General features: G+C 39.0%; 1 protein-coding gene across 1 annotated transcript; it reads left to right on the top strand.

Moving 5' to 3' along the window:
- The first annotated feature begins 1,262 nt into the window (after window positions 1-1,262).
- On the top strand, window positions 1,263-9,696 carry LOC134661301 (uncharacterized). Its single transcript, XM_063517300.1, has 6 exons — window positions 1,263-1,398; window positions 2,750-2,842; window positions 3,646-3,793; window positions 4,246-4,324; window positions 7,753-7,936; window positions 9,511-9,696. Exons 1-6 carry the CDS (start codon window positions 1,284-1,286, stop codon window positions 9,660-9,662), a joined length of 771 nt encoding a protein of 256 aa, XP_063373370.1. The 5' UTR covers window positions 1,263-1,283; the 3' UTR covers window positions 9,663-9,696.
- Window positions 9,697-19,072: the final 9,376 nt, after the last annotated feature.

Genomic DNA, 19,072 nt, shown 5'->3' on the forward strand with positions numbered 1-19,072 from the left:
TTGTCAGTTTTGGCGCGAGCGGGCCGTTTCGGACGTTTTTTTGTAATGCATATAGTTCAAAAACTACTCAACGGATTGTCAAGCATTTTTTTTATTTTGTAGATAATAATATCAGGTTTCCTTGAAAGTAAAAAATATGTGATTATAAAATATTTAGTTGTTATTTTTAATAGAAAAAACTAGAAAATGTCATAATTTTCTTAATATTCGGCCGCCATCTTTAATTTATCAAGCGGAAATATCAAAAACTATTTATTTATACCCCATTAAATAAAGTAAATATATTTTCTATTGTTTTTTTTACCTTTGAAAATAAAGAAATATCATCAAATTTGTCAGTTTTGGCGCGAGCGGGCCGTTTTGGGCGGCTGTTACGCGCTTTTTGTAATACGTATAGTTCAAAAACTACTCGACGGATTGTCAAGCATTTTATTTTATTTTGTAGATAATATTATCCGGTTTCATTTAAATAAAAGAATATGTGACCATATCATAGAATATTTAGTTGTTATTTTTACTAAAAGGAAAAAAATGAAAATGAAAATCACAATTTTCTTAATATTTGGCCGCCATCTTTAATTTCTTAAATGGTATATTTTTTTTACAATTACAGGTGTTAATACAAATTGATTGATATATCAATCACTAAAATCGGTGCAGCCAATTAGTGTCTAGCATTTTTTTTAATTTTGCAGCCGCCATTTTGGAAAAGGTCCGCCATCTTGAATTCTGGTGGATGAAATTTGTGTTTCCTCGGATGAAATCATTCAGATTGGTCCCTAGTATCACTGAGTAAAGCGGCTTGCTTTCTGCATAAAATGCAGTTTTATTTTGCTAAGCCCTATCACTAGTACTAGCAGACCCCTCGAGACTGGGCTCATATACCTAATTCGTTTTGATAATGTCGATTTTTTGGGGGCAATAAGTACGGGTACAGTGTGTTGTCAATAAAAAGGTAAGTGGGTATGCTTTGTGGTCAACTAAAAGTGTTTTTAAATTGAAATTATTGATTATTTAGATATTTCTATTAGGATACTAGGACCTTCCGAGGAACAAGCTTTGGAGTAGGTAGGTAGAGGTCACATCGATGTCCGCAATCTGCGGCACTTTCGCAGCGCCTCGCACCTCACCTGTCCGCGCCTCGCGACGGACGGACGGACGGCACGGATCGCAATTGCACTTTACTAGTAGAACACGAAGCAGTGCGCACCTAGGCTTATAGATTGAATAACCAACATTTTTTTAACGTTATCATATGTTGTAGGCAAATAATTAACATTTCAATGCAAGTATTTAAAATAAACATGGATGCAAAATATGCACTATTTCAAACAATATTAATTATTCTCTGTGTACTTACTGGTAAGACGGAAAGTAACCACGAACTACAAGACATCGGTAAGTAAGTACTTTTAAAGTAGGAATGTAAGTCACACTCTACACATAATTAACTTAATCTTAATATACCTACATTAATGTTACATTTTTACCAAACCCTTTTGACTATATAACATAGTACCTGCTATCTATAGCCACGTGGAGTATAATACTAAAACATACAACCGAATTGGTAACCTCCTCCTTTTGAGATTTTGAAGTCGGTTAAAAAACGAGGTACCTAACTTATATAGGTAGGTACAGTGTGTAAATCCAATACGGGCAATAAATTAAACCTGGGGCCCATTTCTCGAACGGTACCTATTAGAAGACTAATAATATTAGTCCACGAACTGTCAAGTCGTATGGGTTACATGGTAACCCATGGGGCAACACAATAATAATATTAGACTAATACTGTTCGAGAAATGGGCCCCAGTGCCTCAGATATAGAATTTATCCGTGTAATCAAAAATTAAGAAGTTTTTAGGGTTCCGTAGCCAAATGGCAAAAAAAGGAACCCTTATAGATTCGTCATGTCTGTCTGTCTGTCCGTCTGTCCGTCTGTCCGTCTGTCTGTCCGTCCGTATGTCACAGCCACTTTTCTCCGAAACTATAAGAACTATACTGTTGAAACTTGGTAAGTAGATGTATTCTGTGAACCGCATTAAGATTTTCACACAAAAATAGAAAAAAAAACAATAAATTTTTGGGGTTCCCCATACTTCGAACTGAAACTCAAAAAAATTTTTTTCATCAAACCCATACGTGTGGGGTATCTATGGATAGGTCTTCAAAAATGATATTGAGGTTTCTAATATAATTTTTTTCTAAACTGAATAGTTTGCGCGAGAGACACTTCCAAAGTGGTAAAATGTGTGTCCCCCCCCCCCCTGTAACTTCCAAAATAAGAGAATGATAAAACTAAAAAAAATATATGATGTACATTACCATGTAAATTTCCACCGAAAATTGGTTTGAACGAGATCTAGTAAGTAGTTTTTTTTTTATACGTCATAAATCGCCTAAATACGGAACCCTTCATGGGCGAGTCCGACTCGCACTTGGCCGCTTTTTTTAAGTTACACTTTAGAGTCTGTGCGGAAAGAGACGAGTCGAGAACGTATATTACTGCCAACAATAAAGCTCGTATCTCGTAACTTCTTCGAGCAACACCGGGAAAGGGAGTCGGCATTCGCACTATTCAGGGTTTTCCCCTCTGCCGAAGCACATGCCCATCTAGGCATGCACACAACTCGAGGAATTTCCTCCCTCCGGCTGTGGAATGAGCTCCCATTCCGAGGTTTTCCCGAGGTTTCAATCTTGAATGGTTTCACCGTAGGTACTGATTCATGATAATTACTTCTTTCAGAAAAAATATTTTCAAAGTGCGAGAAGCACTCGGCACAATTCGATGCTTGCATGAAACAGGCTCTAAATGATCTGAAACCTTATTTTAAGCGAGGTGAGTTGAAGAAATGCTTGCATTATTACATTCCTACTCAGGGCCGGATCTAGGGTAGAGCGAGTGGAGCGGCCGCTCTAGGCGCCGGATGGCAAGGGGGGCGCCAAAATGACCAATTTGAAAGCGCTGGTGGCCTAGCGGTAAGAGCGTGCGACTTGCAATCCGGAGGTCGCGGGTTCGAACCCCGGCTCGTACCAATGAGTTTTTCGGAACTTATGTACGAAATATCATTTGATATTTACCAGTCGCTTTTCGGTGAAGGAAAACATCGTGAGGAAACCGGACTAATCCCAATACTCAGATCAGAAGGTCAGATGGCAGTCGCTTTCGTAAAACTAGTGCCCACGCCAATTACTAGGATTAGTTGCCAAGCGGACCCCAGGCTCCCATGAGCCGTGGCAAAATGCCGGGACAACGCGAGGAAGATGTGTAGATTGTCGTAAGTACATAGGTATATTTAAGGTTTGGTGCCATTTGTTGCTTTAACACCTCAAGGGCATTCACACGTAGAAATCTGAGTTTTCATACAAACGCAAAACTCAAAAATAATATAGGTTAGGTCAGCGGTTCTCAATAATTTTTTTTGACGGAACCCTTTTGGAAAGCGAAATACTTGATGGAACCCTACAATAAAACAATAGTTGTTAGAAGTGTATTTTTTTATTAATAAGCATAATAATTATGCTTATTTTATTATTCTAAATTCTTGCGGAACCCCTGCAGGGGTGTCGCGGAACCCTAGGGTTCCGCGGAACACACTTTGAGAATGGCTGGGTTAGGTAACTACTTGACGTTTATTTAAGGTATACCGGAAATTGGCGTCGCTTCTTTTGATCCCCACACGGCGAAGGAAGTCAAGCAAACACGTACAATGCTTGGACTTAAATACACTATCATTTTGCGCGATGTTTTTGAATATGGCTGGACTCAATCTACCGTTACTAAATTCAAGCGAGTACCAATTTCAAGTTACTTTTTGCTCACGTAAAGGTGACAGTCCATTTCCAACGACAGCTGCTCTACTGTTCATTTTACTATGGAAATTGACAGTAACAGCGACGCGTTCAGTACCAGTAGTGCAGCTGCGGTCAGAAATGGAATGTTACCCTAAAACTTTTACTGACTATTGATTGGATACATTACATTAAGCAGTAGAAGTAGTAATAAGTACCTACCCGGTTGAAATGTTAAACATAATTCTAATTAAACTCTAGAGGTATAATATTATTGCTAGTTCTGCTGCTGACTGTGCCAAACCGTCAAATGTTATTAAACATTTTCGTTACTTATCGATTTCCCTTAAATAATAAATAAATACATAATAAATTCCAATAGTTGTGGTTTTACAAAGTGATTTACATACTTAAGTATTACTTATGTAACTAACATCATGTATGTTTCAGGACTAACTGGGCAAACGAGTCGATTATCTATTCGCAGTATTTCCCAGAAAAATACTTAGAAGGACAATATGAATTCAAGGTAAGGTTCAAACCAATTATATGCACTCGTAGATACCTACCTAGATCTAAATACATACATCTCAACTGAGGCGATTCAGGCGATAAGTAACAAAATACGAAAGTTGGTCATTTTGCACCGAAGGCTTAGTACTTATTAGAATCAACCATTATTTATATTTACGGGAAATGCCGCTACGCGCCTCCCTGAGGTGTACACACAACGAAGGAAGTTATAGAATAATTCAGTTGTAATATAGTTCCTGGAAGCACCGTAGCAGCATCGTAGTGGTCCTACTTGCACCATTCGCACTTGACAGACTGATCAACGTCACCCGGCGTGCCGCGGCAGTTTACTGTGAAACTTTTCATACAATAAAATTCAGCGAACTCTTTAACGATGATAAACAGTTTGGTGCAACCAACCCTTAGTAAAATAGTTATTTGTACAACAAGAGATCAAAGTTTGATATTTCTTCGAGTGCTTATTTTGAGTCTCGTGCAAGCGAAAGATTCTATAGTACTCGCTACGCTCGTGAATCTAATTTAGAATCTTGAGCGTAGTAAGGGACTCAAAAGCGCACGAGATATAAATAACTTTGATCTCGTGTAGTTCACAAAACTTTTCACCTCAGCAGTGAGAACATATTAGAGAACCCGAAAAATGTATTCCTTCTTCATGACTTACCTCTATTCACTCATGTTTTCTAAGATATACGAGGGGTGTTCAAAATATTCTCGGTATGAGAATGAAAACAAACAAGTACGAAAAGTTTGATATTTTTATTTTTCAATATACTCCCCCCCTATGTTCATACACTTAAAAGATCGATCAATTATTTTTTTTAATCCCTCGTAAAAATATTTTTTATCTTTCGTGTAAAAATGCTCCTCCACTGCCGCCTTCAATGCTTCATCGTCAGAAAATTTATTTCCACGCAGATCCTTTTTAAGATTGGGGAGCAAAAAGAAGTAGCTGGGGGCTAAGTCCGGACTATACGGTGGGTGAGTAACAGTTTTAAACCCACATTCAACAATAGCTGCCTTGGCAATATGAGCAGTATGGACGGGGGCGTTGTCATGCAGAAGCAGAATACCTTTGGTTAACTTTCCTCGCCTCTTTTCTTTAATTACATCCTTTAATTGACGTAGAATGTTAGCGTAGTACTGTCCTGTGATATTTACACCTTTTTCTTTATAATCGATTAGTAATACTCCTTCACAATCCCAAAATATCGTGGCCATGACCTTGCCAGCTGAAGGGATGACCTTGAACTTCTTGGGATGAGCTGAACCCTTAATGTGCCACTGCATGCAGGGCCGGATTAACCCTAAGTCAGAGTAGGCAACTGCCTATGGGCCCCGCCTCGGCTAGGGGGCCCCGACGGCCCCGGCAGGGCCCGCGCGCGCCAAAAACAATATTTGTTTCAAATGGCAAAAATTCATAAATATTGTTTTTATTGTACCTAAATATTTATACCTACTTAATGTCCAATATCAGTTTCTCAGATACACAATCATTAGATGATTATGTAAATTATGTTATTTTATAGATTTAAAGTCTGTAATATCCAGCTCGATTTTCAGGCTCCCGAGGGCCTAATATCTCCGATTGGTTCGTGTCAGAGCGCTGCTTTCTTACAGTTCGACCTTCGGCGTCGCTTTTTAACAAATATGTATAAACATTGATTTCAGAAGCTTGGCCTTTTGCCTTGCATGAAAGCTAACCTCGCTGGTTATAAGTACGCTTCGGGCTTGTTAAGTAATGTGGAGATTGCTGAGCTCGACTTTCAGCCTCACTTTTTACCTCCATGTTTGGTTTGTCTTCCAAATCTCCTCTTCTTCAGCTTAGCCTTTAGCCTCGCTGCGCCAAGCTCGGCCTGCGGTCTCGCTTTTTAATACAATGGACATTGGTTGGCGTTTGTGCTCTAGCTGAGCTTATCCTGAAGCACGGCTTTGACCTCGCATGAAAGCTCGGCTTACTGGGGAACTTCGGATTTTTAGGCCCGGCCCGGCCTTTTTAACACGCTTTCTCAGTTTTTTTACAAAAAATTTCGCGCTCGCTGCGCTCGCGTTTTTTTGCTGCTTTTCTGGTTGACCCTGTACCTTCATGCTAACTTGACCGGTGAATGAATTTTAATTTAAACTATGGAATATCTTTATTATTACGTTAATTTTAATCATGTGGCTCGGCGTATGGTATTATGGTCGGACAATCGCTGTTCAGCCTCGCACAATATTTAACTACCTATGGAGAAAAAAAGGGCTCTCCCCACACTTGACGCAAAAAGGAATCGGCAAAAACTGATAGAAAAAAGCTTTATGTCCACGCAATAAGAGCGAAAAAGACATCGCTCGGCATGTTCGTATCGGCTCAACCGACACCTGAAGGATGAAATTAAAACCACAAACTTACTTCCCAAACTGAAAAATGAACATTAAATAAATGTATGCAGAATTGACTGTAAGGGCCTAAGGGGGCCCCGACATGCTTAATCCGGCCCTGACTGCATGGACTCTTGTTTACTCTCTGGGTCATAATGATGAACCCAGGTTTCATCTCCAGTAACTATTCTTTGCAGCACCTCATCAGGATTTTCACCGCACAGGTCAATAAAATCGGAACAACAAGCTACACGCATGTCTTTTTGAAGCCGAGTCAGCATTCGCGGAACCCATCTTGCACTTACTTTTGACATATTAAGATGGTCATGTATAATATCATGTACGGTACTAATAGAGAGATTGGTTACTTGTGCTATAGATTTTACCTTCACTCGACCATCTTCCAATATAAGTTTTTCCACTTTATCAATATTTTCTTGTGAAGTAGCTACTACAGGCCGGCCAGGTCTAGGGTCATCTTCAATACTCTCCCTTCCGCGTTTAAACTCGCTTGACCACTTTTGAATGGTAGATAAAGAAGGAGCAGACTCACGGTAAACACAATCCATTTCCTCTTTTATGGTTTTTTGATTTTTACCCTGTTTTGTCAAGAATTTTATCACGCATCGATGTTCTAATTTAGTTAACATTGTCAATTCGCACATGATGTTCATGTTTGTTCAGCAATTGCAGAAAAACAAAAGACCATCTCGGTTCGAATTATACTTTTTTTTAATGTCAATGAATAAACCTTAGCGGCCAGTAACGAAAGAAATTTTAGAAGAGGTCGTAAGATATCAATACCGAGAATATTTTGAACGCCCCTCGTACCAACAATTAAGTTTTCACCTCAGCAGCTCAAACAAGGGTACTTTGCTACTTAAAAACAGTGAGCAAAATCGCATTTTGCTCACTGAGTGAGCAAAATCGTATTTTGCTCATTATGTCTCACTCGGTGAGCAAAATGCGATCGATTTTGCTCACTGTTTTTAAGTAGCAAAGTACCCTTGTTTGAGCTGCTGAGGTGAAAAATCATTTGTTCCGGTGTCGGTTATTATTTGGCAGAGCGGGGTGTTGGGAGCGGGAGCCGAGTGGGCGCGCTCCGGTCGATGGAACCTCACGCTGCGCGACTACGCGCAGACGACGCGCGTGGAGCGGCGCGGCGCCGCGCTCCACGTGCGGGTGGAGATCGACCGCATAGGGGACATGGACCTGCATATCTCTAATCTACTTACTGGAACCGGATTAGGTAAACATGTTTGTTAACAATAGAAATAAATAGTCTTTATCTTTAACCAAGGGCCCATAGGCGCTGGAGCCTCTTAACATAATTTGTTATCTAAGCGGCAAATAATCAACTTATCATATTTTTTCAGATACATTTGCATATATTTTTTAATAATTTCTCAAAAACGTATGAATACGACAATACGATTAAGCTAGGGTTAATTTTGAAAATAATTAGTTTGCACGAGTTTTCGTGGTAGCCCGGTGGGTAGGTACTAAATTGTAAAGTACTTACCTTATGATGCGATTTAATTTTTAAACGAGGCAGGTAAATCGATCTAGATTTTTTTGTTGGTAAGATTCGATTTTGAGTGTTTTTTAGGGTTCCGTACCTCAAAAGGAAAAAACAGAACCCTAATAGGATCACTCGTCTGTCTGTATGTCTGTCTGTCTGTCCGTCCGTCCGTCTGTCACAGCCTATTTTCTCCGAAACTACTGGACCAATTAAGTTCTCTGGGAAGAGAAGACCATGTTTTATTAGACCATGGGTGTTTTAAAGATATTTTACTCACTTTTCATAAAAAAAAACATATTGTTAAAAATTTTGTAATGTACGGAACCCTTGGAACGCGAGTCCGACTCGCACTTGGCCGGTTTTTTAAATAGGTACATTGGGGTGTGTAAAGAAGTCCCCAATCCGCAGATCGGGGTTGATTGTCGGGAGGGCTTCCTTCGCCTACCTGCAAGTGCCTAGGTTAAACCTAGGGTTGCCAGATGGTCGGGATTTGGCGGGATTCTCCCGATTTTTAGCATGTGTTCCCGATTCCCGACCAAGTGCAAATTGTCCCGAAAAACAGGTTCACATTATAAGACAATGATTTCAAGTTACGAACTGTCGTCGAGCGAGCGTGCGTGGCGAGAGATTGTGCGGTGAGGGAGCGATGGTTTTTTCCCCGACTTAAATCCCAAAATCCCGAAAAATTGATATTTTTTCCCGATCATAGCGCCTTTCGATCTGGCAACCCTAGTTAAACCAGTATAAGATAATGTACACCAAGTTTTGTAACTTTATCTCAACTACAAGGGGGTGCTCAACCACTTTGAAATTTTTACCTTGCTGCTCCAAATGGATTTTCTTACAAAAAATATATTTTATGCAATAGTATATTCTGCATTATATAACAAAAAATTGAGGTTGTCGCTATCTCACAAGTATTAAAAAAAAGTTTAAAAATTAAAAATATGTTTTTTAGCCTTTATAAACAAGTTACAACCTTGATTTTTTTTTTTGAAAATGAACTATTATTAGGTGCAATTAACATCCAAATTTCACAAAAATCGAACCACTAGTTTAGCTATAAAAAAATAAAAACGATTAAAAAAAAAATTTTAGCCAAACCAAGGGGATTCTAGCCTTGAAATTTGGTAAAACGGTATCTTATAATAAGACAAATAAACGCACCTAAGAAAGGTATTTATACACTTCAGCCAGGGGCAGTTTCACTATGGGATTGCGGCTAGACCCTTTTCGGCAAACTTATTAAGGATGTTTTCAAAATCTGTCGACATATTATTATTTTGTTTTCTTTGTTTCAGAACAACTAGTTGATGGTGTGATTAAGACGTTTTGGAAACCGGGGTTCAGACTAGTCAGACCTGTGATCAATGACCTTGTAAGCAGTGCCTTTACCAATATCTGGAGTGAATCCTTTAAGAACTTCAATGTCCAAAACTTCATTAAAAACTAACTTCAGCTCGATCCACATATATTCACATAATACATTCATACACAATTAGTCCGCTTTAATATCTAAACTGTTTAGGATTTTGGTGGATTGTAGGTACCTATACATGCAGTACTTACATTCTTTGTAATGTGTCAATAATCCAAACTTGCTAAATTTATATAATATGTATCAAAAACGGTCATTCTCGTGTTTTAAGTCGAAAATCGCTCGATTTGTTTCATACGGCGCCGGTCCGCCAATGCGATCTCCCGATGATACTACTCTGTACGGAGTGAAACATGTCGAGCGATTTCCGACTTTAAATACGTGTGTGATCCGTTTTAATGTAATACTAATAATATCTTCCCTTAGCTTCCCTCGGAAAACGTATAATAACTCGGAAATGCGCGTTTTCCCAGAGATAAGACCTAGCTAGATCGATTTTTCGCCCCCGAAAACCCCTATATAAATTTCATCGAAATCGTTAGAGCCGTTTCCGAGATCCCCGATATATATATATATATATATATATATCGTAAATAAATAAACAAGAATTGCTCGTTTAAAGGTATTAGATTAATATATACCTGATATAACTCATTTCTGAAGAGACAAATTGGTTTTTAGGGTTCCGTAACTAGCCTCTATTAATCTTCTGGTGCTTTATTTCATGCATGGTGTAAAATCATTTATTTTAAATACAGTCAAATACCCTACCCTATTATGCCCTTAGTTAGCCTAGTACGGCAGAAGTCTGCAGATCTTCACTGTAGGTATGTAGGTACATTTATGTTCAGAAAATAAAACAACTGCTTAAATTACATATTTCAATATTATTATTATTTATTAAAAATATAACCTAACTATATATGACTTTAAATTTAAATTCAATTATATTGTAACTCAAACAACAAATAACTCGTACGTTTGTCGAAACTGGAATAGTAAAACCTCAGTCTTCCAACACAAATAATACAAATGAAACAGTCTTTACACCGAGAGCAACTGGTGCAAATGAGCACAGATGTCAGAGCCAATCTAGTCGAGCCTTTGCCGTGGCCTCGTAGGTTAGGTTCGCCGTATTTGTATATCCCCTTGCTTAATATAAATACCTACTTACGTATCTATAACATTGCACCTTAATTTCTTATCAATATATTAAATCAGAATTCTACAAACATTTCGAAAAGGCTACAGATGACAGCCAAATAGTGCTAGGTTTCATACATATGCAGAGCTCTACGTGTTTACATTATTTTATGAAAACGCGTGTAATAATAATTGTGAAGCCTGCCTTGTGTGTTGATGCTTGTCGCGGCTGTAGAGCCCAAATAATTGATTAGGTACCTATATCATGAACGTTGTCTCATTCAATGTGTCCTTCACTCAAACATTGTGGCGATTACATTCATTATTCGACCTTTTTTAGTAGGTATTAATAACAATAATAACGTTATTTTTGGCAGAAAGTAGAAAGAAACAAATACTATGACAAGATACATATATCAAAATGTAACGTCTCTTATACACATCCACGTTTTTAGGGGTCCGTACCAAAAACGTACAAAAGGAACCCTTATTTTCTATTGCATTCAGTTTATTACAACGTATTATTCATTTACAATCAATCAATTCACGAAGTACGATTCCCACCGCATGGGCCGAATCGGCGCGCATTTGACATCTGTACGGCCGCAAGCCGGTCGGCTGCTCGCAGACGCGACCGGCTCCAGACGGACGCCATCGCTTCTGCCATACATAATGTATCTAGGCACATTGAAAATGCGCTCCGGCGCGGCCCGACTCCAGCCGGTCGGTGGGAGTGTGCATTTAGATAAAACCTAATTGTTTTTTTTTTACCAAGTCTTTATCCGAAGGTTCGAGTTATTTTAAGTTGCGCGTAAAAGACTCAATAAAGGACTTAAGACTCGGAAGGTTTTTAAGCGCCGAGTCGTCTAAAAACAAGTAGTTATTCACATTTGGACTCAAAGACTCGAGTTCTTACCAACACTACGCGCGTCCCGTTGTATGTTATATATTTTAATGAGTGTAATGACTATGTGCGTGTATTTAAATGACGGTTTAGATCTGACTAAAGGTGGCGCTCAAAACAAATTATTCTATGCGACTGAACCTATTGATGGGTATATATGTATCTTTTTGTTTCAATTTAATCTAGGTACTCGTACAGTCTTTGCGGAAAGAGAAGAGTCGTGGAATTTGGGGCCCAATACATTCCACGACTCTTCTCTTTCTACTCTATAGGTACTATGTTTACTTTGTCGATTATTACTAATCTATTATTTTGAATTTCTCGATTAATAAATCGATAACGAACACCTCTAATGCAGCGCCACCTGCCGGGTACCATTACAAATCTAATATTCAGGGCCCTTTAATAGGGGGTACCTATTACTGAAATGTTCCGCCGCCAGAGTGCAGTACTAGGACATTTATTGTAAAATACCTACTATGCCTTAAACAGATTTTTGACAAGTATTCAGAGATTATTGGTTACGAATAAAAATGGCATTGATGCATCAAGGCGGTTTGTTTAAAGGGGGCCTACCGAAACGTGAAAATCGAAATGTCGTTATCTGCCTCCTTATCACTCTAATATATAAGACTGATAACGAAATTTCGATTTGTTTCGCGGCCAGCCCTCAGTATGTGCTAGTGGCGCCCCCTACGAAGAGTTTTGCGAAGTATTCCCTATTCACAAAAAAACCATCAGTCTTGCGAAATATAGCAGGTACAAAAAAAAATCCTTAGTGCATGATTACCCATAGATAACGTATGCGAAATGAAATCTGGACAAAGTTTTGGACAGGTAAATAAACTGAAATTATATCCATATATCCAACTGCCAATTTAAAGTCTATCGTCTTCCTCGCGTTGTCCCGGCATTTTGGCACGGCTCATGGGAGCCTTGGGTCCACTTGGCAACGAATCCCAGGAATTGGTGTCCCACTTAGATATGAGCGCCGATAGGCATTTAGACGGCGGCGGCGCGCCGGTCAAAATTGGTCGGCGGCGTGGCCTTGAAACACCTTCGATTAATGAAAAAGAATTCAAACCAAAATTTTACCGAAAAAACATGTTTTTGCTGTAGAAAGTTATGAAATAAATGCATTTTTTATTTTCAAGGTAAATTTATTGAATAATGGTACGAAAAAAATGGATATCGTATAAACTGTGGATAAGCGGTATCGCGCGGCATCAGAGGCGGTCTTAATCTTGGCAAGGCTCTGGCCAGAAGATCTTAGCAAGGCCCTTATCTTATGTGCTAAGTTAAAAATTGCGGATTGACTGTATCAGGAAAACGTCTTGTCGACAGTCAAAAGAAAATCGAGCTCCGTCATTAACCAATATCGACCCAACAAAACCGATTTATGTCAAAAAGTGAGGCCCAACGCCGAGCTCCATGTAACACCGAAGACTTGATTTCGACGCCTCCCAACCCAATGCGAGGCCAGAGAATGAGCTGCAGGTAAGCATACAGATAAGAATCGAACGCCAAGTGTAAGCTTGGCTGACGGCCGAACGCCTGGAGTGCCGATTGCGGCGCGCTTCTGTGCGAGGCCGAGCTGCTCTTGAGCAGAGCGAGGGTGCAGGCCGATAAAGACTGAAGCCATAGTATTAAAGTTCTGGAGCTTTCCTGTGGGCGCATTCGTGCGACGCCAAAGGCCGAGCTGCAATGGAGCTAAGATCGGATAAGGACCAATGCTCAAGCGTTTTAAAACAGGCCGAAAGTTGAGCTCCAAACAGGGCCAAAAACTTGCAGGTTCAGTTTAGCGGCTTAATTCCATGCGAGCGATGCAAAGTTTGAGCTGCGAGAGAGCAAAGCTTGAAATTTGAACAGTGGCCAAGTTTAATTGAGACCCGATTCCGACGCCCTTCCGTGCGAAGCCAACGGCCGGACATTTGGACGTGGAAACGCTCTCTAAAGGTGGCGACTGACGTGAGCATTTGCTCGATGCGAGCGCGTTACAAGTCGAATATTCGGCACGTCAGTACAGCGAGCGCAGCAGCTCGATGGCGAGCGCCGAACGCTCGAGCGCGCTCCACCCGGCTGTCGGTTTTTTGGCGAATCCCTTTGAATGTTACATTACACATCAGTCGCTACCATACCATACCATATCATACGAGCTATTCAAATGTCATTTTACATAACTACTGTCAAAATTATTTTAGTCAAATTGCATAACGTAAGAAATTCATATCATAAGTTTAAAATCATAATCACAAATGTCAAATCATAAATCATAAGTTTAAAATATATACAGTCATTTTTTAGAATATTCATCAAGTTCAATTCGCCAATTTCATTTCGCTTTTTGAACAAATTTGTTATCCATACAGGCTTTCTTCTTTCCTTTAAATAACAGTAACGTATTAAAAGGAACGCAGCACACACCACCTCTACGTCCGCCATTTTGCCTACTTCTAGATGAATGTATGGAGCACAGGCGAACATATAATCGAGGCGAATATTCAGGTGTTTTGAGCATTTGCTCACAACGAACAAATGCGAATATTCGCATCGTGCAAATGCTCACGTCAGTCGCCACCTTTATATCTCAAAATTAACCCCATTTTATACCTTTTAAAGACATTTAACCATGCTTGCAATGGTTAAATTCGCGGTAAATGACGGATGGTTAGCTGGCAAAATTAGTTATGCATTGGATCGGTAATCCAAAGATTGAGTCTCACGTTAGCCAGAGTTGATCACAGTTAATTTTTTCATTGTGATTGACATATCTAGTGTATATATACAATCTATAAATTGGAATGTGGAACGTTCCACAATAAAAATGGAAGGAAATCAGTATGTTTATTACAAGCATATTGATGTTAAAATTGATATTAAATAATTTCGTTTCCCCAAGACTAGTAGCGCGGTTACTAGACAGATAAGTTTGCATTTGCCTTCGATATTTTTGAATTATATGATGAGCCTAAAATACCTTTTGAATGCCTATAAACTATTCGAAGTGGCGCCGTTAATGATCTAAACTCGATTAAAAATATATTATCTGATTCTGAAAGTAGTAGTAACTACCAAGGTCACGCCGATGCCACGCCGATAGCGCAGCGTCGGCGGCGGCGGCGCGAAAATTTTGTCGGCGGCGGCGGCGCGCCGGCGCGGCGCTCATATCTAGTCCCACTAAGTCACAAAATCTTACAAAGAGGTCACGAGAACATTCGCAGAATGTGGCAGAAAAACTGATAAAAAATGTCTTGAAGATATGGGCATCGGCAAACGTTCAAGGAAAGTTAAGCCCACCATTTCCAAAAAAAAAACTCTGTAAGCTACGTCATTTGGTTAAAATGCAAAGAAAAAAAAACTTGAACAAAGTTTCCTAAGGAATATAAAATTTCAAAAATGCCAATATTTGTGTTTTCGACAGCGAGGGCCATAAAGTACCACACCTGCCGTTAAAAATCTCGCATTGGAGTAAACTTTTCTTGCAGTTAGCGTTGTTAAATACATTATTAAAATCATGAAAATTAATAAAAAATACTACCATGTTGTTTTTATTTAATACTACATTGAATTTTGACCAGATTTCATTCGGCATAGGTACGTTAGTTCGAGCTCGTCGTCAGGTCATCACTTCAAAGAATTTAGAAACCTCGTCAGAACTTTTGTTGTCTCTAGTAGGTATGTAGTTTATTTACTGCCGGGAGGACCATATCGTCAGTTTCGCCACAGAATAAATAATAGTACTAGGTACAGAAGACTCACTCTCTAACAAAACGCGTCTGTTACGATCAGCACAGATATGGCCGCTAGGTGGCGACAGCGCCACGCGCGGCTTATGGCTTTCCCCAAAATTGGGGTGGAACGGATGTACTTTTAGCTACCTGTAGCAAAGCGACGAAATGGCGGAGTGAGCCACGCCTGGTTTCGCTGAGAATAGCCAAGCCGGCATAAAAAGTTTCCCCATTACAGAGATTTTGTAAATATGATACTAATATCATATAGGTACCCATCTCAGTGCACCCTTGCCGAAGGAAATAAAAACAGTTGCTAGGGCAGGCTAAGAGTGGTGTGGTGTGATGTATCTCTTTTAAACCTCTTTAAACACCCCTTTATGAATAAATTCTAACCAAGCTAACTCTGCATGGCGTTTTCTAATATAAACGTCAAATTTCTTAGCAAAAATATGACATTTGTAATGACACTACGACACTTTGATGTCGGTGTAGTTAGCTTAAATGAGCTTTAGTCCAAATATATTGAGTATGTACCTGATTTCTCCATGATTTCACTTATTTAAACGAAGATTAAGTCACATCTGGGCTATGGGCGCTATAATACGTCCGATACGCCTTTGTAAATAAGTATGACAATATACTTTAATATAAGTATGTAATTGCTTATTTATGATTTTCCTCAATTTTTTACTACACAAACGACCTTTTTATGTTACATTATGAACATTTTTGTTTATCACATGATTACTACAGTTGTCATTAAGCAATTAAAGTAGGTAATCTATAAACTGAAAATTAATCAGAAAACGTCACAAGTCTTTGCAGAGCTAATCGTGATAAAATTTAAGAGCCCTACAACCGATAACTTTTGTGGAAGAATAGGTAACTATGCGTTCCAAATAATATTAAAACTGTTAAGACGGTCATCTTGTTAGACAGTTTGACATATTAAGGAAAGAGATGCAACACAAACACAACACAATACCTTAAAAAACCAGATTCGTAAACCACGATAAGTCTACACATTAATCGCAAAAAGCTCGACAAGTCCTCACCTTTTACACCACATGATCCCCCGTGCTAATATATATGTACCTTACGTCTAACATTTAAGATTATGTTGATATGCACTTAGTTAAGATTTATTACATTGACATTTGTGCCGCACCGAGGAAACGGCGGGGCGAGGACGAGTGTTGGATTGCGGCGGTGGTCGCACTGGCGCCGCGTCCAGCAGAGGCGCCACGCCAGTGCGACCAGTAGGTACCTACGCGGAGACGGCGAATGAAGTTACACGATAACCATATACATGTATAAACAGCGTATAACAGTTGTATCACAAATAGCATATCATTTTCGGGTTAGGTAGCTGTTACCAGCTGTTACCACAGCTAAGAGAAAATTCTCCGCTGTTACCAGTGGTCACAACTTGGTGTCTGAAATAAATAAACTTGGAATTTTCCGTTTTCCCGGCGTCGTCTGTGATTCTAGTGGAACACGTCACCTGGCGCCCAGCCGTTTGATATAACACTATGTACAAAGCTAACAAAACAAAGTACTTGTATTGAAACAACATAATTATTGCAATTACACTCTGCTATTATTTAGGTATATCAAGATATTTGGCAATCTTCGGTTACTTCGCAGCTCGGTTCATAGTTATAATTAGCATCATAAATTATTCATATTTATTATTCACAGTGATCCCAGCACACTTGCACTTGTTGTGATAATAATAAATAAAATACATTTAGGTACCCAGAAGTAGTACCTATAACAGTCGCTTTTATCACGATGGGTAGATCGTAAACGTAGTGCACATTATTTTGCATCCAATACCACACATGTATGAAAAATTTAAAATTCAAAAAATTGTATAGTCGGCATCAAATAGTACAACAATTTAATAACTAAAGTCAGCATTTCATTTTAGTTTGCTTCAGAAACAGCAATACTTGGCAAAATAATGGCAATAAATCCATCAGAATCTGGGATATCTTTCTTTTGAAGCAATTTTTCTTCGACACCTTAATTTATTAAGCACCACTTGCACCATCTCACTAACCCGGGGTTAACCGGTTTAACCGTTAACCCAGTGTCAAATTGTACTGGCAACCATGGTAACTCCAAGTTTAACCGGTTAACCCTGGTTAGTGGGATGGTGCAAGTGGCGGTAAGGTCCATTACTTTTTTCTTGCTTATAAAGCTTGGTCGAATTGTACTTTTTCAGACGGTCAATGGTTTATTTCTACAAAATTTTTAGATTTGAATTAAGGTGGCTGTTTGACGCAGGTACCTTATATCGGAACGGGTAAGTTTCACTCCATGTTGGGGAGCCGATGAGAGGATTTTTGTAGTTACTTGAGCGTATCGGCGTAGGGTTATTAACTATGTGAAATCAATACAGGGTGTCGTGTTCAGTTTCAGTGCGGATTAAATGACGCCCAATGATAGAGGACCTTTTAAGGTCTACCTATTTTACCCCTATGTATGTTTAGCGAGAGTTAAGGGCTTCAGAGAAGTTTATATAAATTAGTGCAATTGTTCTCTCTCGTTTTGGAAAATTTCATTGATATCAATGGCCAGGCGTCTCTAGGATCACCGTGAAATATTTTATGCGGTGGCACGAGTCTACATTAATGATAACATTAGGGCTAGCTTTACATATAATATCGAAGGCCGCTAAAATATCACTGTTCATTAATAGTAATATGTACAGGTTGGCAGCGCGCCCGCAGTTTGAGCGAGTCTATGTACAAAGCGGCCGCGGGCGCAAACAATCCGCTATTCATTATTCATTATAAACCTTCACTAAAACGAGAGCCTTGCCAGCGCAAGGATTGCTTTATAAGTTTCCTTACAAAATCTACCCGGCTTACTACGTCGATTATGTACATTAAAGTGCACAAAAACAACTGACATTCCCAAGCCTCACAACTTGACTTGTCGAGTACATACTTATTAATGAAATTACTGAAAAATATAGTGATATACGATTCAACACAATCGCAAAATTAACATGTGATTCATTGATTATCTATACCGTATTACAGTAAATCTATACCTTCAAATTCAACAGCTTACAGATCTCAACTTAAAACCTGACGTCTCTGAGATGACAAAAAAACGGTTTAAATATTACTAGACGATAAATTATACACAACACGCTAAAACGACACTGTACGCATGTAGCTTGTAGACCGACGGTTCACCCCAGATACAGATATTAATATAGCGTCACAACTTATAGTTTAGGCCTATTAAACTCCTCAAAGTAAGCTATATATGTATATGTCATATTTTAAGTATGGAGTCGCGCGCGACAATGCAATTCATGCTAAGCGATTTGGGTGTGCATGACAGTCTACTGATAATATTAAACCGCACCACACATGTCAAAGTAGATCACTATTCTAACAATTTGGTTAACAAATTATGTAAGTATAAAACAATTATAAACGAAAGCTTGTAATACATAGCTTGTTGCATATTCGTAATTAATTTACTGATGTTATACATTATAAGGTTATGTAGGCGGTTGTAAGAGGTTTGATCAATTATAAACATCCGGCAAACACGCCGCAATGCACGCCACGTTTCAACCTCGACAAACAGTAAGAATTTTTGATATCAATTCCAACAATTCATAACAGTAATATTGTTGTACCCTAACGCAGGGTATACAGCTAAACAGCTATTTTATTAAG

This window comes from Cydia amplana, chromosome Z, assembly GCF_948474715.1.
Source record: "Cydia amplana chromosome Z, ilCydAmpl1.1, whole genome shotgun sequence".
NCBI lineage: Eukaryota > Metazoa > Arthropoda > Insecta > Lepidoptera > Tortricidae > Cydia > Cydia amplana.